At 32.6% G+C, this 20,358-nt stretch overlaps 1 protein-coding gene across 1 annotated transcript; it reads left to right on the top strand.

Moving 5' to 3' along the window:
- The first annotated feature begins 583 nt into the window (after positions 1-583).
- On the top strand, positions 584-5,156 carry LOC131028844 (uncharacterized). Its single transcript, XM_057959213.2, has 7 exons — positions 584-2,159; positions 2,916-2,987; positions 3,194-3,258; positions 3,512-3,659; positions 3,900-3,980; positions 4,188-4,277; positions 4,552-5,156. The coding sequence occupies exons 1-7, from the start codon at positions 1,911-1,913 to the stop codon at positions 4,666-4,668; spliced, it is 822 nt and encodes a 273-aa protein (XP_057815196.1). The 5' UTR covers positions 584-1,910; the 3' UTR covers positions 4,669-5,156.
- Positions 5,157-20,358: the final 15,202 nt, after the last annotated feature.

Genomic DNA, 20,358 nt, shown 5'->3' with positions numbered 1-20,358 from the left:
CAAAAGTATTAGTTAACATTGGTGATTTTGAGAAAAATTGATGATCATTCACATGTCAAGTCTTATGAGATGAGTTGATAGAATAATGGATGCAAGAAACTGATATAATTCTAACATTTATAAAAATGATTAGTTCTTAGTGGCATAATAAAAAACAGATTTACATTATAAATTGCCTAACAAAGAAACAATTCATATCATTGACTTTAAATATATCTTGACTTATTCTATATATTATTAAATATATATAAGTTAGTAATATTGAACAAAACAAATTAATAAATAAGAACTATTAAAAAAAAAAAAAAAAAACTTTAAACAATACTTAAGATAAAAAAGCTAATTCATAAGCTAAAATACTCTTTAACATTGACTAAAACTATAAATTTGACATATATATTTATTAATTTATTTAAATAGGGAAATTGAGTTCTAAAGTAGAAGGAATGCACTTTTCATCAATGTAGCATCTGTAATTCAAAACAAATTATGTTTCAAATCTTGGGAAAAGAGAAAACTCTGTCTTATTATTTAAAAATAAATAAATATAACATAAACTTCATGTAGACAAATATACTAACAGCACTTTAAAAAGTGGCCTCTGAGATCTAATATTATTGGGAGACAAATTTATGATGGATGCTTTTTCTTGGAAGAGAAGTAGACCCAGTAGAATTTGGGGCTTTTGTATTCTTTTATTGAGTGGAAAATAAAAGTCCAAAACATTGCAGACGAAGGTAGAAAAAGTATGGAAAAAGTGTGCATGAAAGCAGGCATGGAATCAAATTTGTAAGCACATAGACAAGATATTTATGGACGCCTGCTTATCCAATCGGATATATATGGCTGCATATGCGTAAGCATTTACAGCTAGCAACAAACTACAAATAAATTTAAGAGCCCTTGGAAACCCCAACAGCTTTTATTTTTAAATAAGGATTCCGTTTTTATACACCTAGGTGGTTTGGTAAATTTTGAAGGCTTTTGAATGGCCAAAGTATTTTAGTATTTTCCCTTCTGAGATTTTGAAGGAGACCCACCTGAAAACTGGTATGCTGTGTCTCTGGATACAGTTGGGTGCTGTAGTAACTATGTGGGGATTTTAAGTGACAAACTAAAACTTTTTATTTTCTGAAAACCCACCTTAAATTTTAGGCCTTGGAGGCATTTGATGTGCTTGTTTGGTTGTCTGATAAATTTAAGGCTCTCAGAAGGGAAGCTGTTTTCATTTTTCTTTTCCTGAAGATGTTTTTTGGGGAATATCCAACTGGAAAATTGGGGCTTTCAGAGCTTTTCTGTGTTTGGTAATACAGCAGGGTGCTCAAAGCTTCTGAAGGACAAACTACTAACTTCCCTGGGGGTTTTCTGGAAGACCCACCTCAAAATTTGACGTCCTTAAAGAGGCATTGTTGTGTTTTTTGATACAGTTGGGTACTGTGAGAAGTTTAAGGCCTGTTGAAAGGCCAGAATGCTAGTTATCTGATTTTTCTTTTTGTTTGGAAAAACCAATCTGAAATTCCGAGGTTTTCAGAGAAAAGTACTGTTTTTGTTGATAATGTTAGGTGCTCTGATACATTAAAGGGCATTTGCAAGTTGAAACTGGTAACTTTTCTGAAGTTTTTGGGAAGACCCAGTCTAGAAGGGAGCGCTTTGAAGTTAAAACTGTGAAGGAATTCTGAGTATTGAAGGGCCGGTAGATTAGGTGATTCTGTAATAGTTTTGACGTGGGTTTGTGGGCAAGGGTCTTTGGGGATTAAATAATCCGGCGTTGCCCTTCTTGCGGTTATTTATTATATCTGATAGTCATTTCGAGACATGAAATGGCATTGTGTAGAACATATTGACTTAATACTTAGACATTAGATACGTTAGGCCAGCCTCTGGATTCCAGACCTCTGGGTGCCAGGAAAATGGCAGATCATCTGGTTTTGTATGTCGACCGTTTGATAACTCCTACCTTGGAGCCTGTAAATGAAGTCAATGTCACAATGCCGCCTAGCCAGATTTTGGGGAAACAAAATGTGGTATCTTCCTATCAAGTTGGATCATCTAAGAAAATTGATGAAGAGGGAGGCGAATTTGTAGAATGCAGGATTTGCCAGGAGGAGGATGTGGACAAAAGTATGGAGATACCCTGTGCCTGCACTGGCAGTATGAAGGTATGCGCATGTGCTTGGTAATCTCCGTTTGGTTGTATTTTCCTTGCTCAACAAAGTAGTCTAATATTGTATAACTAATTAAGTGTCCTTAGTTTTCAATAGTCGTTACAGGGAGACAAGACATATCAGATGTCTCAGAAAGGACATCGAGTTTCCACACCTATTCACATCTTTCCTGTTCTGTTTTTTATAATATATATTTTCTCTCACTACGAGTTCCTTATATGTTTCATGTGTATAAATCTTTTATTGAAAAGGCTAATGAATGTCCCCTGTTTTTATACTTTAAGGTCTATGTCTCCTCCTTTTCAGTATGTTTTGAAATTGATAAATCCTCATAGCAACACTGCCTAAATTGACTATAGAATCTTTCAGCTAATGGATTCTCGTTTAATAAACTCATTGCTCTCTGTCATGTTCAGCGAGCTTGTTTTCAAAGTTGATTGCTAATGATTTTCTGTGATATACATCTTTCAGTTATGTACATTCCTTTTGAATTTTTGGAAAAGGATCTTTTTTGTATTTATCAAGCTGTCTTAAGATTTTAGTTGCTTGTGGTTTATTTTCGTTTGTTAGCATTCCTAGACCTGCTTATTGTATGCCTGCAAACATGATTTCCATTGATCCGCGTTGATCATTCATAGGCATTAATATGATACCTTTCTTTCTTCTCACAGGCTTAAGTCTTTGTTCTTCATGTTTGTGAAGCTTTGTTTATGAATGTAAGTTGGGTATTTGGATTCTCTCCTTTTGCAGTATGCTCATCGAAAATGTGTGCAACGGTGGTGCAATGAGAAAGGTGATATTACTTGTGAGATTTGCCAACAGGTGAACCTGTTTACAGCAGTTCTCTCAGTAGTGTTCTTTCTGTATAGGAATTTTAGATAGCATGGTTCAATGTTGTAATTATGTTCAGCAACCTGTAGATAATTGTTACATTTTTTATCAATAGGGTTTTGTTGAACTTTTTTCACATTGGAAGGGTTTGATGCAAGCTATTTATTAACAAAAGATTTATATCTCTAAATCTCCAGACATACAAGCCCGGTTATACAGCTCCTGCACCGGCTCATTCTAATGGCATTCCCATTGATCTCAGGTAACTTTCTACCCTAAGTGCAATGTTTGGTCACTGGGCTAACATTTAGGCCTTACCTAACCCTAATGTTGACCCCGAGACATGATTTCTCTATTCATAGAACATATGATTCTGGGCCTAGGAAATATCTGCATAAAGAACTTCTGCTTGAATTCCAATGCTTTACTTTTGATTCTAGTTTTTAAAAGCTATAGATCCTCAGCATGGATTTTTTTTCCCTCTATTTTAAACTTTTACTGCTATTGTAAATCAGTGAACACTGGGGAGCTCAGTTAAACCTGAATGACCCGCGATTTCTAGCCATGGCTGCTGCAGAACGTCACTTTTTGGCAGCTGAGTATGATGAATATGCAGCAGCCAATGCAAGTGGTGCTGGTTGTTGCCGTTCTGCAGCTTTGATTGTATGGCTACTGTTCCTATTCCATACAAAGTTTTGAATTACAATTTTACTTTGTTGTTCAACATATGTGTTGTATGCAACAGCTGCCTAATTCTCAATCACATAGTTTGTCAGCCATATATGACATAGTTAGTATTCTAGCTATTATAGCTGCTAAAAAGTGATGCAAAACATTTGTTTAATTTCCACTGATGGCCTTTAAAGAAAAAATGCTTAATTATTTTGGCTTATTTCCTGGCAGTTTATGGCACTTTTGCTTTTACGCCATGCCCTTGCCATAACCAGTGCTGGAGGAGAAGAGGATGTCTCAACATTCTTCACTGTAAGTATTGTTAAGCAATGGCTCTGTCATTGTGTCAATTTTTCAACTAAAAGATGGTCACAATTTCATTCCATTGTTTGTGACCTTCGATGTTAACATCCATGGTATATCAAATGCATTAAACTTTAACATTAAGTACTTTTACTATATGCTAAAACAGTTATGACCAAGTTACATTCTCTAATTTGTATGTTTTCTGTTATTCAGCTTTTCCTTTTGAGAGCTGCAGGCTTCCTTCTGCCATGCTACATCATGGCACGGGCAATGAATATACTACAGCGCAGGAGACAGAGACAGGTACTTTATTTTATTCATGCACGGCTGGTGTGACTTCTGAATTTCAGAACAGAAATGATAACATGACTGTATGGATTTTTTTCCCAGAACGACATACCAAGATATAAGGATTTTTTGGGAGGAAGGAAGCTGCTAACCTGTAGAGTAGTAGTTTGTCTGTTGTTCATTTAAAGGGATGATTTGGTGTTTAATATAACCACCTGTAATTTAACCCTTAGATTGGTATGCCTGTAATTCTGTCTAATGCTGGTTGTAATGGTGTCATCTTTCACAGGAGGCGGCAACAACTGCAGCTGAAGTGGCTTTTCTTTTGCAAGCAGGGCGGGCTCGAGGATTGAGGTTTGCTGCTGCAGCAGCAGCAGCAGCTTCTGGATCCCCACATGGCCATTAGTGAACTCAAAACTGAGAAGTCCAGGAACAACCATGCCGAATGCAAAATAGTGTTTGCAGTTTATTTGTCTTTGGAACAATAATTCCAAGCTTTGATGAAATGAGCCCCACAAAAAGTATTGTCTGCTCACAGTTGAAAAAAAAATATCATTTTTTGTGAAGTCTATGATGTCTGGCGGCTGAATCCAGAGATCCTTATCAATAGGAAAAGTGTTACCATTGCAGGCTTTGGCTAGCAATGAGTGAATGTGTTCATTTCCTCTACCAATATTGCATCAACTCAATGTGAAAGGTCATCATCAAATTCTAAAGAAGAACTAACATTGTTTTCTTTGTAAATATCTTGGCTTTATAGCTATTTTGGCAATTTCCATTGTGTGCATCCAATCAATTTGTTTTGAAAGATGCAGGCTGCTTATAACCAAAACCAGTTTCTGTTTTTGTGATTTATCGAATGCTCAATGTGAATTATATTATCAAAATTACACATTTATGCTTCTTGACTACAAGTTTTACAGTGACAAAGTCAATGGTGGGAATTATCTGATGTGGTTGTTTATATTTTTTGTATTCTGTTAAAATTACCGTCTGAAAAATTTAATTGCTTATAGTTTTTGACATAAAAGCTATATTTACAAGGTTGCTCACTTCATCCTAGCCTCGTAAATACAACATATTTTCAAGAATTTAGAGCTTCAGAATTCTCATCCAATTGGCAGGGTTATGAGTTCAGATTATGGATTGACATTCTGAAATGAACAAATTATAAGTTTAAATTGCTATTAACTGGATTGGATTATTTGACCTTTTATATTTAGGGTTAAGTAATCACTGGTTAATTGTTGAGTTAAAATCCCACAAGTTATCGTCCTCTGGAAATCTCAGACCATTAAATTTGGTTTTTGAATATTGAGACAACTCTTCAATTTTCCAGATTTTTAGTAATTTTTGTTTCATTTAACTTTATTAAAGACAATGATCTGGGAACTGTTTCTAGGCCTTTTGGCTTAAGGTATCATATATGCATTAACAAGTGCTGCACTACTGTCTCTCCTTGTGGAGTCATGCTTGAATTCTGGGTTTCAAGATGATTTTTATTATGTTACACCTCATAGTTTTTTATGACAAGGTCTCAAAGGACAGCTGTTTTTAGAGGATGCATCAACTGCGGTTTGCTCTTAAATGTGTAGTATTATAAAAAACAAACATAATCTTTAATACTAAAGGATCTGTTAAATACACATCATTTTATGATGGGACAGTTGAAAGATTTCAGTACTAAAAACTCTGTTTGCATGTTCAATTTTAGGTGCAGGGCAGCTCAGATTGGCACCATAAAAAAATTCACCAGTTAATGATTTTTCTAGTAAAATCCTAGCAGAAATTTAGATTTTGTATTTTTCTGGATTCAATTGATTAATTTTTATTTTTCAAGTGATTTGGACCGTACTCTATGATCCATCATCAGAATGTACAGAGTAAGAGAAGAGAAATGACATTCGGACCACACTCCATAATCTATCATCAGAATGTACAGTACCAGGAAGAGAGATGGCATCACAATAATTCTTTCTTTTTTTGGACTTGCATGCAGCCTTTCTTGCCACATGCTTTGACAATGTTACCTTCATTTCCTTCTATGAGGTGGCAGGCAATAAAAATAAGTACAACTTTCTTCAATCTGAAATTAAAGTCTACTAAAATATACTGTTTTACATCATCTTAATCACAAATTTCAAATTAGTTAGGTAAGGAAAGGGGAAAGGAAAGGGGTTTTATAGTCCAGGATGCCAGCCATCTGTGTATGGATCTACAGATGGGTTAGAGCTGTATGGGACTACCTTGTACTCCTTGCAGCAGGTACCTAATTGCACTACAAACGAAACGTACATACCTAACTCCTTGTAGGATTTGAACTTGTGACCTCTCTTTCAAGAGCACAAGTGCTGCACCACTAGGCCAACTCAGATGGTAAGTACATTGAAATTAGATTGTCCCCAAATAGGTCCTTGTTTGGAGATTCATCCATATTGTTCAAGGGTTTCCATATCCCAAATCTACATCATACTTATACTCTGAAGTTTAAATTTGAAAGGTGCTCAGTAAAGTGGCTCAAATTTCCAAACGTGCAAAGGTGCAGATTTAATCCAGAGAGCTCGGAGTGTATCAACATCATGCCTTATCAACTTCCAACGTAGTTACCAGTAACATGATAAACTGATGGTGATGGCCTTGTAAGCATGATTTGATGATAGTTACGTGTATCCCAAACTAGCTAGACCGGATATATTTAATTTGAAATATTATTCATGCGTTCTTACCGTACATGAATTATAAATTAAGGAAAGCCAGTTATAGAATTTTAATTTCTCAGTTTTGAGGCATATCTATAAGAATTTTAGGTAGCAAACTTAAGCCTACAGATAGGGTGTAGTGGGTGCCTGAATATTAGATATTTCTATGTCTCAGATGATTTTGTCAATGTTTTTTTGATTAAAGTAATAAATTTATAATTTTATTACAAAAGATAAAATAGGTCACATCTAATCTAATAAATTTTGAGATGGAAAAAAACAAAATGAATGTAATTAGGTTGTCAAGTTGGAACAAACATGAAAGCAATTGAGCTTTCAATCACGAATGTTACCCAAAGATCCAACTTAAACAATGTTGGACCCTTCCCTATTCAATCTCACACTTTTTACTTAGGTGCACAATTGAGAGGCAAATTTCGGAAGACCTGAACAATTATTCAGGAGATGTTATCTTCTAAGTCCTCAAATCTAGAAGAAGGGCGGGAAGCAGCAAAGAAGGGGAGAGGAGGAGGGTGTGAGGCGGTGTCGCTTCCTTGATTAGTCCATCCATGTGCATAATAACAATGGAAGAACATCTAACAAGATAATCCAATCATTAATCAACTGCTTTGATAGCAAAGAAACTCCGGACCAGAGTTGAAAGAATAACAAGGGTAGTGGAAATGAGAGGTTGAACAATTAAAATATAAATTGGATGCCAACTCTAAGAGTAACTTCCTTAAATTTGTAGGGGGAATGAGAGGAGAAGACCCAATATCCCGAGAAGACTCATCAAAAGCGTTGATAATCTAAGTGATCAACATAAGACTTATGCAATGTTTTTGATGCATGGTTTTCATGAAGTTATACATGAATTGATGTATAAACATTTGAACATTACAGAGAAGGTCACAGTGTTGTTGACCATTTCATCTTTCCACCATTAGGCGGGCTTTTAGACTTAGATAATCATCATTGCAATAGCTCTGCCATGACACCAGACCATGACCCACTTGGCCAACCTAAACAGTTCTGGGAAGTGTATCATGCCATGCCCCAGGCGTGGGTAATAAGTGACTAATGGTTATATTTAACATGCTTTTAATAGCAAAACAGAACAGTCAGGTATCATTGTAATATGTGACTAATGGTCATTTTTATCTTGTTTTGAATGGTAGAACAGTCAAAAGAATCATTTGAATGATTTTATGATTTATATGTGACGTTATTATCTATTAAGCAGTTGTGAGTTTTTGTCAGGTCAAATTGATAGCTGGTCAATTGGTATGATTAACTGTAGCTTCTATGTTGAAGTTGCCCTCCACCTTAATTGGGAATTGTTCCACACCTGCAACTTTCCAACGGATTTACTCCGAATTTCAGTCATAGACCATTTCAAAATAATAATATGATTGTGTGTCCTCTCAGTCAGTTACACGTTGCTGTTGCATTTATTCTGGTAAGGTCCCATTTGAATGTGATATATCAAATATTTGAAATCTATTGAATAATTTTTACTAAGAGGTTTTAGCTAGGATTAGCTGAAGATTAGTATTTATTGGTCAGCGCACGACTACATATGCCATGTCATTGGTGAAACATCAGGGGCACTGGATTAGCAGGTCACACGAAAAGTTGAAGGCATGCAACATGGTCAGAATAAAATAAAATATATTTGCTAAGATTTTGTGATAACCTGGATAACATAAAGCCAGAAAACTTCTGCTGACAAACTTCGTATGTATTCCCCACAAATAGACAGGCTTTTGATGGTCTGTTTCAAAAGGCACTTTTGACCGGTGGCTTGCAAACTGCTGAAGTTTTCCACTGAGGTGTTAAACTAGGCTGGCTTCAAAAATTGGAATGACCCACATATTACAAATCATCCAAACTATTTTCTGTAATAGTAAGAGTCAATTTGCACAAGTTTGTACATTGGGTAAGTTGTGAAATCATGTGATTAACATTCAGGGTTAGGATTGAATTTAACTGAAGAATAGTTGAAATCTTTAACAATTTTCAAGTTTTTTTTTTATGTCGATTTTTTTTGAATCTTAATTAAAAATCAGCAGTTTTGTGAAATCTCGCTTCCTCAAATAGTTCATTTAGTCTACCAACCTTCAATTTTTTTTTATATTACATACTGATGTCTTTATAAGCAGCACAATCCAGGAAAAAGTGTCATTCAATCACCCGCTATTGCAGAAAATGTAGATTCTATCATCCCACTCTTCTTTTGGGACCATCCATCTGCTTGTCTCACACCTAAGATGGTGTGAATTAGTTCTCAGTTGTGCTACTAAAAGTCTAGCTTTTCCTTTGATTGTGACCCTCAGATAATCTTTTTCACCATGTTCTCATGTGGGATTGAACTCTTTGACATGATAATTTTTTTTTTCAACCAATCTGATTTGTTCACATGGAAGTCCTAAATTTTTCTAATATGAATTTCTTTCTCTTCATTGGTGTTCAGGCATCCATGCAATTTAGTGTCCCACTTACCTATCCACTTGCCTTTTTGTTTCATTCAAGGCTACTTTCTTTGGTCTAATTCAAAACTTACATTGTGGTAGGGACTCTAGGAAAAAATGGTGAAAGCTCTCCTCCCCATATAAAAAAGGGTTGATTTTATATCATAATTTTTTTCTTAATAAAGAAATAATAAAGATATAATTGGTTGTATCAGTCCTTATTTCAAAACTCACATTATGGTAGGGATTGTGAGGAAAAAATGATGAAAAAACTTGATTATGGTGGATTGTCTCTCCTCCCCACATAAAAAGGGGTTGATTTTATATTATAAATTTTTTCTTAATATAAAAAAAGATACACTGAGAGGTGTTGTGTGGGACAAGTTCAATAGAACGTACTTGCATTATCACCAAGTTTGAAATTCGACTTGGATTTTGTTTGTCAAGCAAAATTTTCATAAGAGTTATTCATTTAAAGTTGTTTTAAGTATAATTGGTCAGGATCAAAGAATGTTTTTGATTTGGTCATCTGTCATGGTTTGAGGCAAGGTTAGGATTATATCCCTTGCAACTTTGGTCAAATAGATACAAATTTGACTTATGTTTCCCATACTAACTAATTGATCTCTATATAGTTTTGACAATCTGTTCAAAACCTTATTTTTCATATAATACAATCACCAACAAAAATATCTCAATGTATCATACAAAAATACCATCTACTATATTTTTGTATTTAATAATTAAATTAAAAATCAAAATACAATTGTTTGTTAATTTTCAATTTATTTATTAAATGTAAAAAAATACAATCACCGATACATTTTGATCTCTAAATAGACGCTCTCAATTTCCACCCATATAGTCCCATGTCTGTCATTTTCCCTGAAAGTAGTAACTATTTTAGCTCCATCATCTACTCCAGTCCATTATTAGACATATCATTGTCTGATTTCAGATTTGGCATAACTAAATCTGGTTGGCAGGTCTGTTCTTACACCTGAGATTCAGCTTCAACCTTATCTCTAATAAAAATAGGGGTAAGTTAGAACTTACTAATCAAATTTGAAAACAAAAAAACAAAAAAATGGAGGTTGTGAATTTAAACACGACACCTTATTTGACTGCTAGTTATTTAATAATGTACTTTATAATGCTTCACAGTATTGGGGGATTCTCCCAAGTTTGATCCCGTCCTATGCTCTTTGCTGTTTTGTCAGCTGCATTTAAAGTTTAAGTTGTCCTTTCGGTTAACCAGAAAAATCCAGAAAGACCTTTGGTAAAAAATTTGACTCCATGGTTTTGCCCTAATCGTATCATTATTAACAATTTTTTTTTTTAAATTTTTTTTAGTAAACATATTTTTTGTGGAGGGAAGTTATTGTATATGTTTCAACTATCATTCATTCCTTGCTTATCCAATCTTTCAATTATTAACTTTAAAGAAAATGATAAATAAAAGTTCATTAATAAATTTTACATGTATCAATAGCCCTCCACTTTATCTACAGTAGTTAGTATTTTTGGACTATAATTGGCCCAGTTGTGCACCTTTATTGGTACCCATAGCATACGACTATTGGGGTATTTGTGCATAAGTATTGTATTGGCAATTTTAAGTGCAACTTATTGGGGCATTTTAAAGTAGGTATCGGACGACACTTTGAAATGACCATTTTTTGGCCTTTGCATGCATAATGGATCCCACAATGTGTGTTGTTATTACCTAGAAGCCAGAACAATAGCTATAAGCAGTTAAGTCGAAGACAATGACATGGTAAAGTATGCCCATAAGTGTTACATATAATAGTTATTGTTAGGTAGAGTAGTTGACGATTGTAGTTTTGCTAATGAAAACAAATAGTATTCATGTATATCATTAGTCATTTAGCCAATTGCTCTTTGTGATGCTCTATATTAGTCATATGACTTATTGGTAGCTACTATTAATGATATAGTAAATGACTTTCACTACACATTCTAGCTCTCTATTTTTTGGTGATGTGTAGGAAGGCAAATGTTTGTAGCAATAAAGAACTTGGGCATAAAATTTCCGTCTATCTTATTTTTAATCAATTTGTTGGACTTGAATGTTTTCTATTTTATAAGTGTGTTTGGATATGTTCATTCAAGAAGTTACACATATATAAAACATCTTCGATATAAAAATAATTATTAAAGTAAATTAAGTATAATTAGTTAAAAAAAATTATTATTTAAAGTTATCATACAAATATTTTAATTATTTTTATACAATAATAATGTATTGTATATTATGCAAATAATAGATAGAGAAAAATTGAACAAAATATTAAAAAACAATCAAAAGATTAAATACGATCAATTGTTAAATAGACAATACATAAAGTAGGTAGGTATTTTTAAAATTACATAGTGTCTAAGATTTTTTTTTTAAATTATATATTTTATTGGATAGATATGAAGGAGATGACATAATGATGATGTTAACAATGTACTTTTATTACGATGTATATAATATTAGTTCCTGTGGATAGGCAGGATACTTATGCATCGGTTTGATGCATTTGTTTTTTTCCACTGGTCAATCATCTTGTAGAATTTTTAAAAATCTATTGACATTGCTAATGTTTCAATTTTCATACATATTCTTATCATTTAAAATAAATTAGTTATCTACTTTTCTATTGGTTCATAATGGTAACAGTCATTGCAAAAAATATTTTTTTCTTCTTTTTCTTTAAATCAAAATACTAAAATTTGAATCTTTATGTTACATTTATTATAATGTAATAATTGTGCCTGCCACATAATTGTGTCTATCACATTGTGAATTAAATGTGTGAAAGGCATTTGTCCCATTCGAAAAGACAGGGATGTAAAAAAATATTGAAAAAATCTAAGAATGCTCTAGAAAACTTATCTTTTCAGCTGCAAGGAAGTACAATAATATTGAAGTACAATAATATTGAAGCAATGGGCAAAATCTAAGATATCTGTACAAGAATTAAATGTGCATTAACACAATTGGTATCTACTTGTCAGACCCGAAAAGACATCAATATAAAAAAATATATAAAAAATCTAAAACTACTGTAAAAATCTTATCTTTCTAGATTTGGTCCAATTGGATGCAACCATGTATCTTACCAATTTTCACAAGAAAGTTTTAAGAAATCTATATGGATTTTATGGCATTGAAAAAAGTGGACATAGGCATTGTTAATCTTCGAATGGTATGGTTTCTTTATTTTATGGGGCATTTGTTCTACAAAAATCTGGAAAAATCTTTGCCCTTTCAATGCGCATTGAATGCTACTGCAGACTTGGGCATTTGTTTAAAAAAAAGATTGGAAAAATCTTTGCCCATTTAATGCACATATTGAATGCTACTACAGATTGGACTCCATTTTTTTCATTTTTCAGCTCTTCGCATTCAAGTTATCTCCAGATATTGGTATAAAGCTCCACTATGTGTGATTATTTTGCAAGGTGGTCGCATTCTCTTTTTTGGGGTGTTGGCGTCTTAGGGTGATTGTTTGCTCAAAATTGGGATTGTTTTTTGCAAGCTTGAATTTTTGGCCTGGCTACCTTCTCTGATGTTCGATGCTTATTATTGGAGTGAAGTTTGCAGTGTCGATCCACACTTCACATATTGCTCTTGAAATGCTTTATTGTGTTTGATCTGGCATTCGTTTGAGCGCCTTGTTGTAGGGTTTTTGGCTGATCCCAATTGATCAGGCAGTGTGTCTCTTTGCATTTCTATACTTCATACATTCTAAAGTATGTGTGAAATTTTTCAGTTATGCTGACTAAGGGTTTCCAGTTTGCATGGCAACATTTGGTGTTGTGGGTTGACGTTGTGTATGGTGCTAAGGCCTTGGGATTTGGAAGTAGCTAAAGTGGCTCCAAAATTTGTGTTATTGACTTTTTTAAAAAAATTTGAAAATCAAAGCCGTAGTTAATTTTATTGATCATCATCAATGATCTTTTTGAAATTTTTTGAGTTATGAACTTTGTGTCTTTTTGAAACCAGGAGCCTTGGGATTTAATCCCACAATAGCAGAGGAGGGAGTGAAATCAAAATAGTGAAATAAATTGTACGAAATTGTTGGACAAATGTCACAGGATGCATATTTAGCAAGTATGCAAAATCTGGAAACAAAACTAGAAGTCCTCTATATCAAAAAAAATGCACAGTACACAACATATATTTAATAAGTATATGTTTTCATACAATTTGAAAGTGTTTATGCCTTACTTATGTCATATAACTGATCTATAAATTATTCATAACAATAGAAATTATAATTATATCAATGATCAAATCAATTATATCATGACCTATTATATGTACTGTCTAACTAAAACCAATTGTTTCTTTTACTAAATCTTTACAATAATCTAAACATTTCGGTAGGAACTTGACGCTTTGCAAAATTTATAAAAAAGAAACAATAATTTGATTTTTGCAATGACTATTCCCAACATGAACCAATAGGGAGCAAGATACAAGACATATTTTTCAATTATTAAATAAAAAAGTAGTTATAGACTGTAGAATTGTTGCTCAAAATTATTAATTCTATATAATGATTGGTTGAACTAATGAAAAAAATGGATGCAATGAACACATTAATATCCTACAAAAACTAAAAAATATCAAGCAAGCAACTTACAAAAGTTAAAAAAAGATACAAGAAAAAAGTTTTTTTTTTTTTTTAAAATAAATTATTAATTACCACCACTAAAGAATATTTATTCTATTATGAAAACTATAGTTAACACTTCATCCTTACATGACTTGGTGTCATAGAAATCTCTTTGCTACTTATATAGCTATATATCTCATAGATAGAAAATTGACATGCTTAAGCTACTTAATATTTAAAAATTCTCTACAAGTGATATAATTATATCTTTATGCTTCATGAAAGACCTATATACCATTGCATTTTCAAAATGTCCCCTTTCAACAATCATATGAAAGTGCATTAGAGAGAGTTGAGGGTATAATTGTTGATATAAAAATCAACCTTATTTCATGAGTTGTTCACTGAAGCTCAATGATAATGAACTTGAATATTTCATAACCATGACCTAGAATTAAGAATCAAATTCCTATCTTCCTTTGCTCACAAAAGATAAAATAAACCTATTACAGAAGACTTGCACCTTCACTAAAGGTACTTAGATCTTCTAGAATGTTAGATGGAAAATTTTCAAGTTTAATTGGAAATTGAACTTGCCAAATAGATTAGAACACTTAAATATGTATTCCCATTTTAGGAATGAGATCCACATTTTTCTTTGTGAAATAACATGTTTTTCAAAAACTTGTCCTAACACATCTCATTATAAATAGAACAATGCCAAATTCTTTTGAGTTACAACATTCCATTAGACAAGGATGCCCCTTATCTCCATTTTTATATGTGCTTGCTGCTGATGCATTGAGTTACTTTCTTCAAAATCCTAATCAACTGAAACTTATTAAAGGCATTTCTATTCCTCAAAATCAGGTGAATATCAATTCTCACTTTGTTGATGATACTATGTTATTCTTGCAAAATTCTGAGGAGGAGATCAACAATATGCTAGATATTTTGAATTTGTATTGTTCTTTTTTTGGCTCTAAAATAGCTCACAACAAGATTGAGTTTTTGATGTCTCAACTTGACTTTATTCCTCCTTAGATTCCTAAGGAATGGAGATTTATTAGACATGGAGAGATAACTAGATATCTTGGTATTCCTTTTTGAGTGGGGGTTTCTCTCTTTGAAATGTGGAATTGGTTTCTAAACAAACTTAAGAATAAGCTGTTTAATTAGGGCATCAAATTCTTATCTTTTGCTGGTAAGATTTAAGTTGCTAATAAGATATTTATTGCTACCCATGTTTATTATTATTCATGTTGGATGTCTTCCAAACATGGTTTTGAAGAATTGAACAAAATAATTCATAAATTTTTGTGGTCTAAATGGGATGGCAATGCTGGTGTTATTGTCTCTTCTTGGAATCATTGCATTCAGCCAAGATATAAAGGTAGTCTCGTAATTATAGATCCTAAAACTCACGGGATATGTCTTGCTACTAAATGGATCATAAGAGTTGCCAGTGGAGACGAGTGGAAAATTTTAGTTCGTCATCGTATTATGGAAGCTACAATCCATAAAAAAATGGCAGATGGTCAATTGGTTGGATAAATTACTTATGCCTCCTTTTTTTAATATCAGAGCTTCATTTCCTTTAAAATCAATATGGAAAGCATGGCAAAAGGTTTGTGGATTCCTTAAATGGAATGATTCTTCATAGAAACATGGCTTTAGTTTTGCTCCATTGTCAATATGGTGGAATAAGGTTGTTAGTTATCAGCATCAGCCTTTGGCTGTGAGCTTTCCCAAGTATTCTTATTTCTTATTTAAAAAAAGGGTCCGACAATTTAGAGACATTTGGGACTTCAATTCATTTGATTGGGCCTCATGGTCACATGTTAAGGAACATTTTCGATTGAGTGATAAATATAAACACTTCTTGATTTTTATCCAATCGTTAGTTCCTATTGACCTCTCATTGAAATTATGTACTTCAAGGGATTTCAACTTCTTCAAAGATTGGAAGTGGTTGTCCTACAACCACTTTAACTACTTTCCTATTAAGAAAAGATGAAAAGATATATTCAAATTCTTCCTAGCTAGCCTCTTAATCCTTGTTTAAATCGGAAGTGGAAATGTAGATTTAGTTGTAAGTTGTGGAGAAAATTAGCCACTCAAATATGGAAATCTAAAGTTGACTTTGATTCCCAAGTGCTGGCTTGGAAAATACTACATTGCAAGCTACCTGTTGAGGCTAGATTGAAATGTATTATGGTTCAACCAGTTGTTTGTCCCTTCTGTAAAGGTGCTGAGAATATGAAACACATCTTTTGGGATTGCATATATGTTAAAAAATAATGAATTTATGTGTGTAAGGATTTCCCTGCTATTTTGTATCATAATCTTAATTGGAAGGAGGTTATGTTTGGTTATGAAGTGTAGAATGAGGTTATTGTTGATTCTATCAGACAAGTTATTTTAAATCATTTTTGGAAAGATATATGTACAACTATGTTTTCTAACAATTGTCATTTGGCAACTGGCATTTTAAGGCTTTACTCTAACATATTTCTTCAGGTGGTTGTTTTTTTTTCTCAATCTTTGGTTCTATGTAAGAGGAACTATAAAGTTATGGATTAGCTTCAGCACATCAAGGAGAAAGTTTTGAAGTTTCATTCTTCATCACAATAAATTGATCTCTTTCCTTCAAGGTATCCTCTATCTTTAGCTTCTAAAGCTCAAAGATTGAGCATTGAATTTTTTAAATTTCTAATTGAGAAGAAGTAGCTATAATGTCTATCATCTAGATCTTAAAACTATAAGAAAACAACAACACATTGCCATTGTAGCAAAAAAAAATCAATCAAACACTCTGTGAGAGACATCCCTCTCTATAATCTAGTTAACTATGGCTCTAATACCAAATGTTAAAACAAAGTGTAGCTATACAATGAGATATATTGATCTTAATGAAACCAAATTCAATGACAAGTGATAGATCATAAATGGAAATGAAAACAATAAAGTAGATGCAAACCAAAACACAAATATTTACATACAAAAAACTTTCAAGAAAAAGTCCACACCCAAAGAAACCCAAGTATGTATTAATGACAAAATAATTTATACTACTCTAGCTTATCCTTTTGAACTCTAGTAGCATAATGGTGCTTGAATGAATTGCCAAATAATATGATCCTTATACCATCTATACCATCTCAAGGAATAGATATATGAGGGATGAATACAAAATGACATGAATAATATTGATCAAGGCCATCATAAGATTGAACAATAGATTGATCAAATCTATCATAAGATTGAACAAAAGAATATGTTCATACACTTTCTTATGTTACCTCACTGTTACCCGATTTTCAGCATCGACTTAAAAGTAATTCCCAACTAGTAATGTCACCACAATTACATATGAGAGGATGAATAATTAATAAATAATTTATTCAACACATAGAGGTGGTATCCAAGTCTACCATCTCCATATTCTTTGGAGACATAACAATTATTTATCAACAACATTAAAAATGAAACTATCATAACTTGTCTAAGATTTGCAAGGTTAGTGACACCCAATCCCAACATTATTGCTTTATAATATTTATTATAGGTTAATTAAAATATTAGGTATAATCTTATTTTCTCTTTGTTTTTACTATATAATTCCTCTTAGAGTAGATAAATCTTATGTTTACTATATGAGTTTTTTGCATCAACATTTCATATCACACTCTATTATTATCATCAAAATGACAAAAAAAAATATGTTGAAGTTAGAATTAAAAAAGAAGAAAATAAGAGTCAAGAAAAAAAGTTAGAAAAGGGGAAAAAAATGATAAATATTACTATTTTATATATTGAACTTCTCTCATTTTTCTTAATTCCAGCTTTCTCCCCTTATTACCGTAAGTTACCATTTAAAAAAAAAAAAATTGATCAAAGCATTAAAAAATTAGACAGAAAATATAAAACCAAATCATCTTATTTGATGGATGGACACAAATTTCAACACTATTATACTATTATTTCATTTTAATACTCTTAAAGATTAATAAATAAATAAAAGGAACCTCACAATAGAAGTACTAGATAAAGTAAGTTGAGGGGCACTTACAATTTAAATAATTACTTGTTGGAATAGATATTAGTGGGAAACAAAATGATTGTGATGTATTTTATTGAAGTTTGGGAGAAATAATTCGACGAGTGAAATATATGCACGTTTGCATAGACAATTTACTTTTATTTATTTATTTATTGTTTGCTTCAAATAAAAGTTTTTTTTTTTCTAATTGTAAGTTGGTTTGCATTTTAGAACATATAAATGTGATTTTGTTTTATGGAGGGTTAATCTCAGATTTTTTTCAAAGTAGAGAAAGATGAATCTCATTTTATAGATTTTTTTAAGAACAATAAAAAATTAATGAAAATAAATGTTTTTAAAAAGATATAATTTTTATTATTCTTATCTTTTTTATTGCATGTCTAGAACAATATTAATGTATGAAAATAGATATCATAACTTATCTTTTGCATTTGATTAATAATTTTTGTTGTTTACTTATATGTTTTGAAATAAATATATTATTTAAATCTGTCTTATATAAACTAATATGTCTATCTTTAAAGAAATATAGATAAAGTATGCTGAAAGATATTATATTTGATTAAAATGGCTCAAATTTCCAAACGTGCAAGGTGCAGATTCAATCCTGAGAGCTCAGAGTGCATGAACAAACTTTTGGCAATTATAATTTAAAATGACTTACAAAGTAGTTACAGTAGCATGATAAACTGATGGTGATGGCCTTGCAAGCATGACGGAGATGATAGGCATATCCCAAAACTAGCTAGACCGGGCATACTTAAATTGAATTATTATTCCTGTTTTCTTACCGTACATGAATTATAAATTAAGGAAAGCAGTTATAGAATTTAAAAATCTCAGTTTTGAGGCAAATCTATAAGAATATTAGGTAGCAAACTTAAGCCTACAGATAGTTTTGAGGCACATCTATAAGAATTTTAGGTAGCAAACTTAAGCCTACAGATAGGGTGTAGTGGGTGCCCTGAATGTTAGATAAGTCTACTTCACATGTAGGTTCACACATAATTAATGGTTTTAATATGGGAGATTTTTATTTTACATTAAGTATAAAGAGGATGGTTTTGACAATATTTTGATGAAGTGAGTAAGTTTTGATCAAATCAATACAGCAAGATTTGAGGTGGGAAAAAACAAAATGAATGCAATTAGGTTGTCAAGTTAGAACAAACACAAAAGCAATCGAGTTGTCAATGAACATTACCCAAATATCCAACTTAAACAATGTTGGACCCTTCCCTATTCAATCATGTTGGACCCTTCCCTATTCAATTATGTTGGATTTTGGAAGACCTGAGCAATTATTCGGGAGATGTTATCTTTTAAGTCCTCAAATCTAGAAGAAGGGCTTCCTTGAGTAGCCCATCCATGGGCGTAATACTAGTAGAGGAACATTTGGCAAGATAATCTTTTTAAGTCCTCAAATCTACAAGAAGGGTGGGAGCACTAGGCAAGGGGGAAGAGGAGGAGGGTGTGAGGCAGTGTCGCTTCCTTGAGTAGCCCATCCATGAGCGTAATACCAGTAGAAGAACATCTGACAAGATAATCCAATCATTGATCAACTACTTTGGTAACAAAGAGACTCCAGACCAAAATTGACCGAATAACAAAAATAGTAAAAAAATAGAAATTGGGTGTGATACACCAATCTAAACTGAAAGAGTTGTAGTAATAGAACTCCCATGATCCATGCCAACCGTAACTTCCTTAAAAGCTTGTTTTGTAAGGGGAAAGAGAGGAGACTCATCAAAAGCGTTGATAATCTAAGTGATCAACATAAGACTTGTGCGATGTTATTGATACATGGTTTCCATGAAATTTATACATGAATTGATGTATAAACCTTTGAAGATTAAGGTAAGGTCACAGTTTTGACCATTACATCTTTCCACCATTAGGAGGGCTTTTAGACTTAGATAATCATCATTGCAAGAGCTCTGCCATGACCCACTTGGCCAACCTAAACAGTTCTGGGAAGTGCATCATACCACGCCCCAGGCGTGGGTAATAAGTGACTGATGGTTATGTTTAATAGGAAAACAGAACAGTCGGGTATCATTGTAATACGTGACTAATGGCCATTTTTATCTTGATTTTAACGCTAGAACAGTCAAAAAGAATCATTTGAATGATTTTATGATATATCTGTGACGTTATTATCTATGAAGCAGTTGTGGGTTTTTGTCAGGTCAAATTGTAGCTGGTAAATTGGTATGATTAACTGTAGCTTCT

The sequence above is a fragment of the Cryptomeria japonica genome, chromosome 5 (assembly GCF_030272615.1).
Source record: "Cryptomeria japonica chromosome 5, Sugi_1.0, whole genome shotgun sequence".
Classification (NCBI taxonomy): domain Eukaryota; kingdom Viridiplantae; phylum Streptophyta; class Pinopsida; order Cupressales; family Cupressaceae; genus Cryptomeria; species Cryptomeria japonica.
This window is presented reverse-complemented; position numbering and strand designations above follow the sequence as displayed.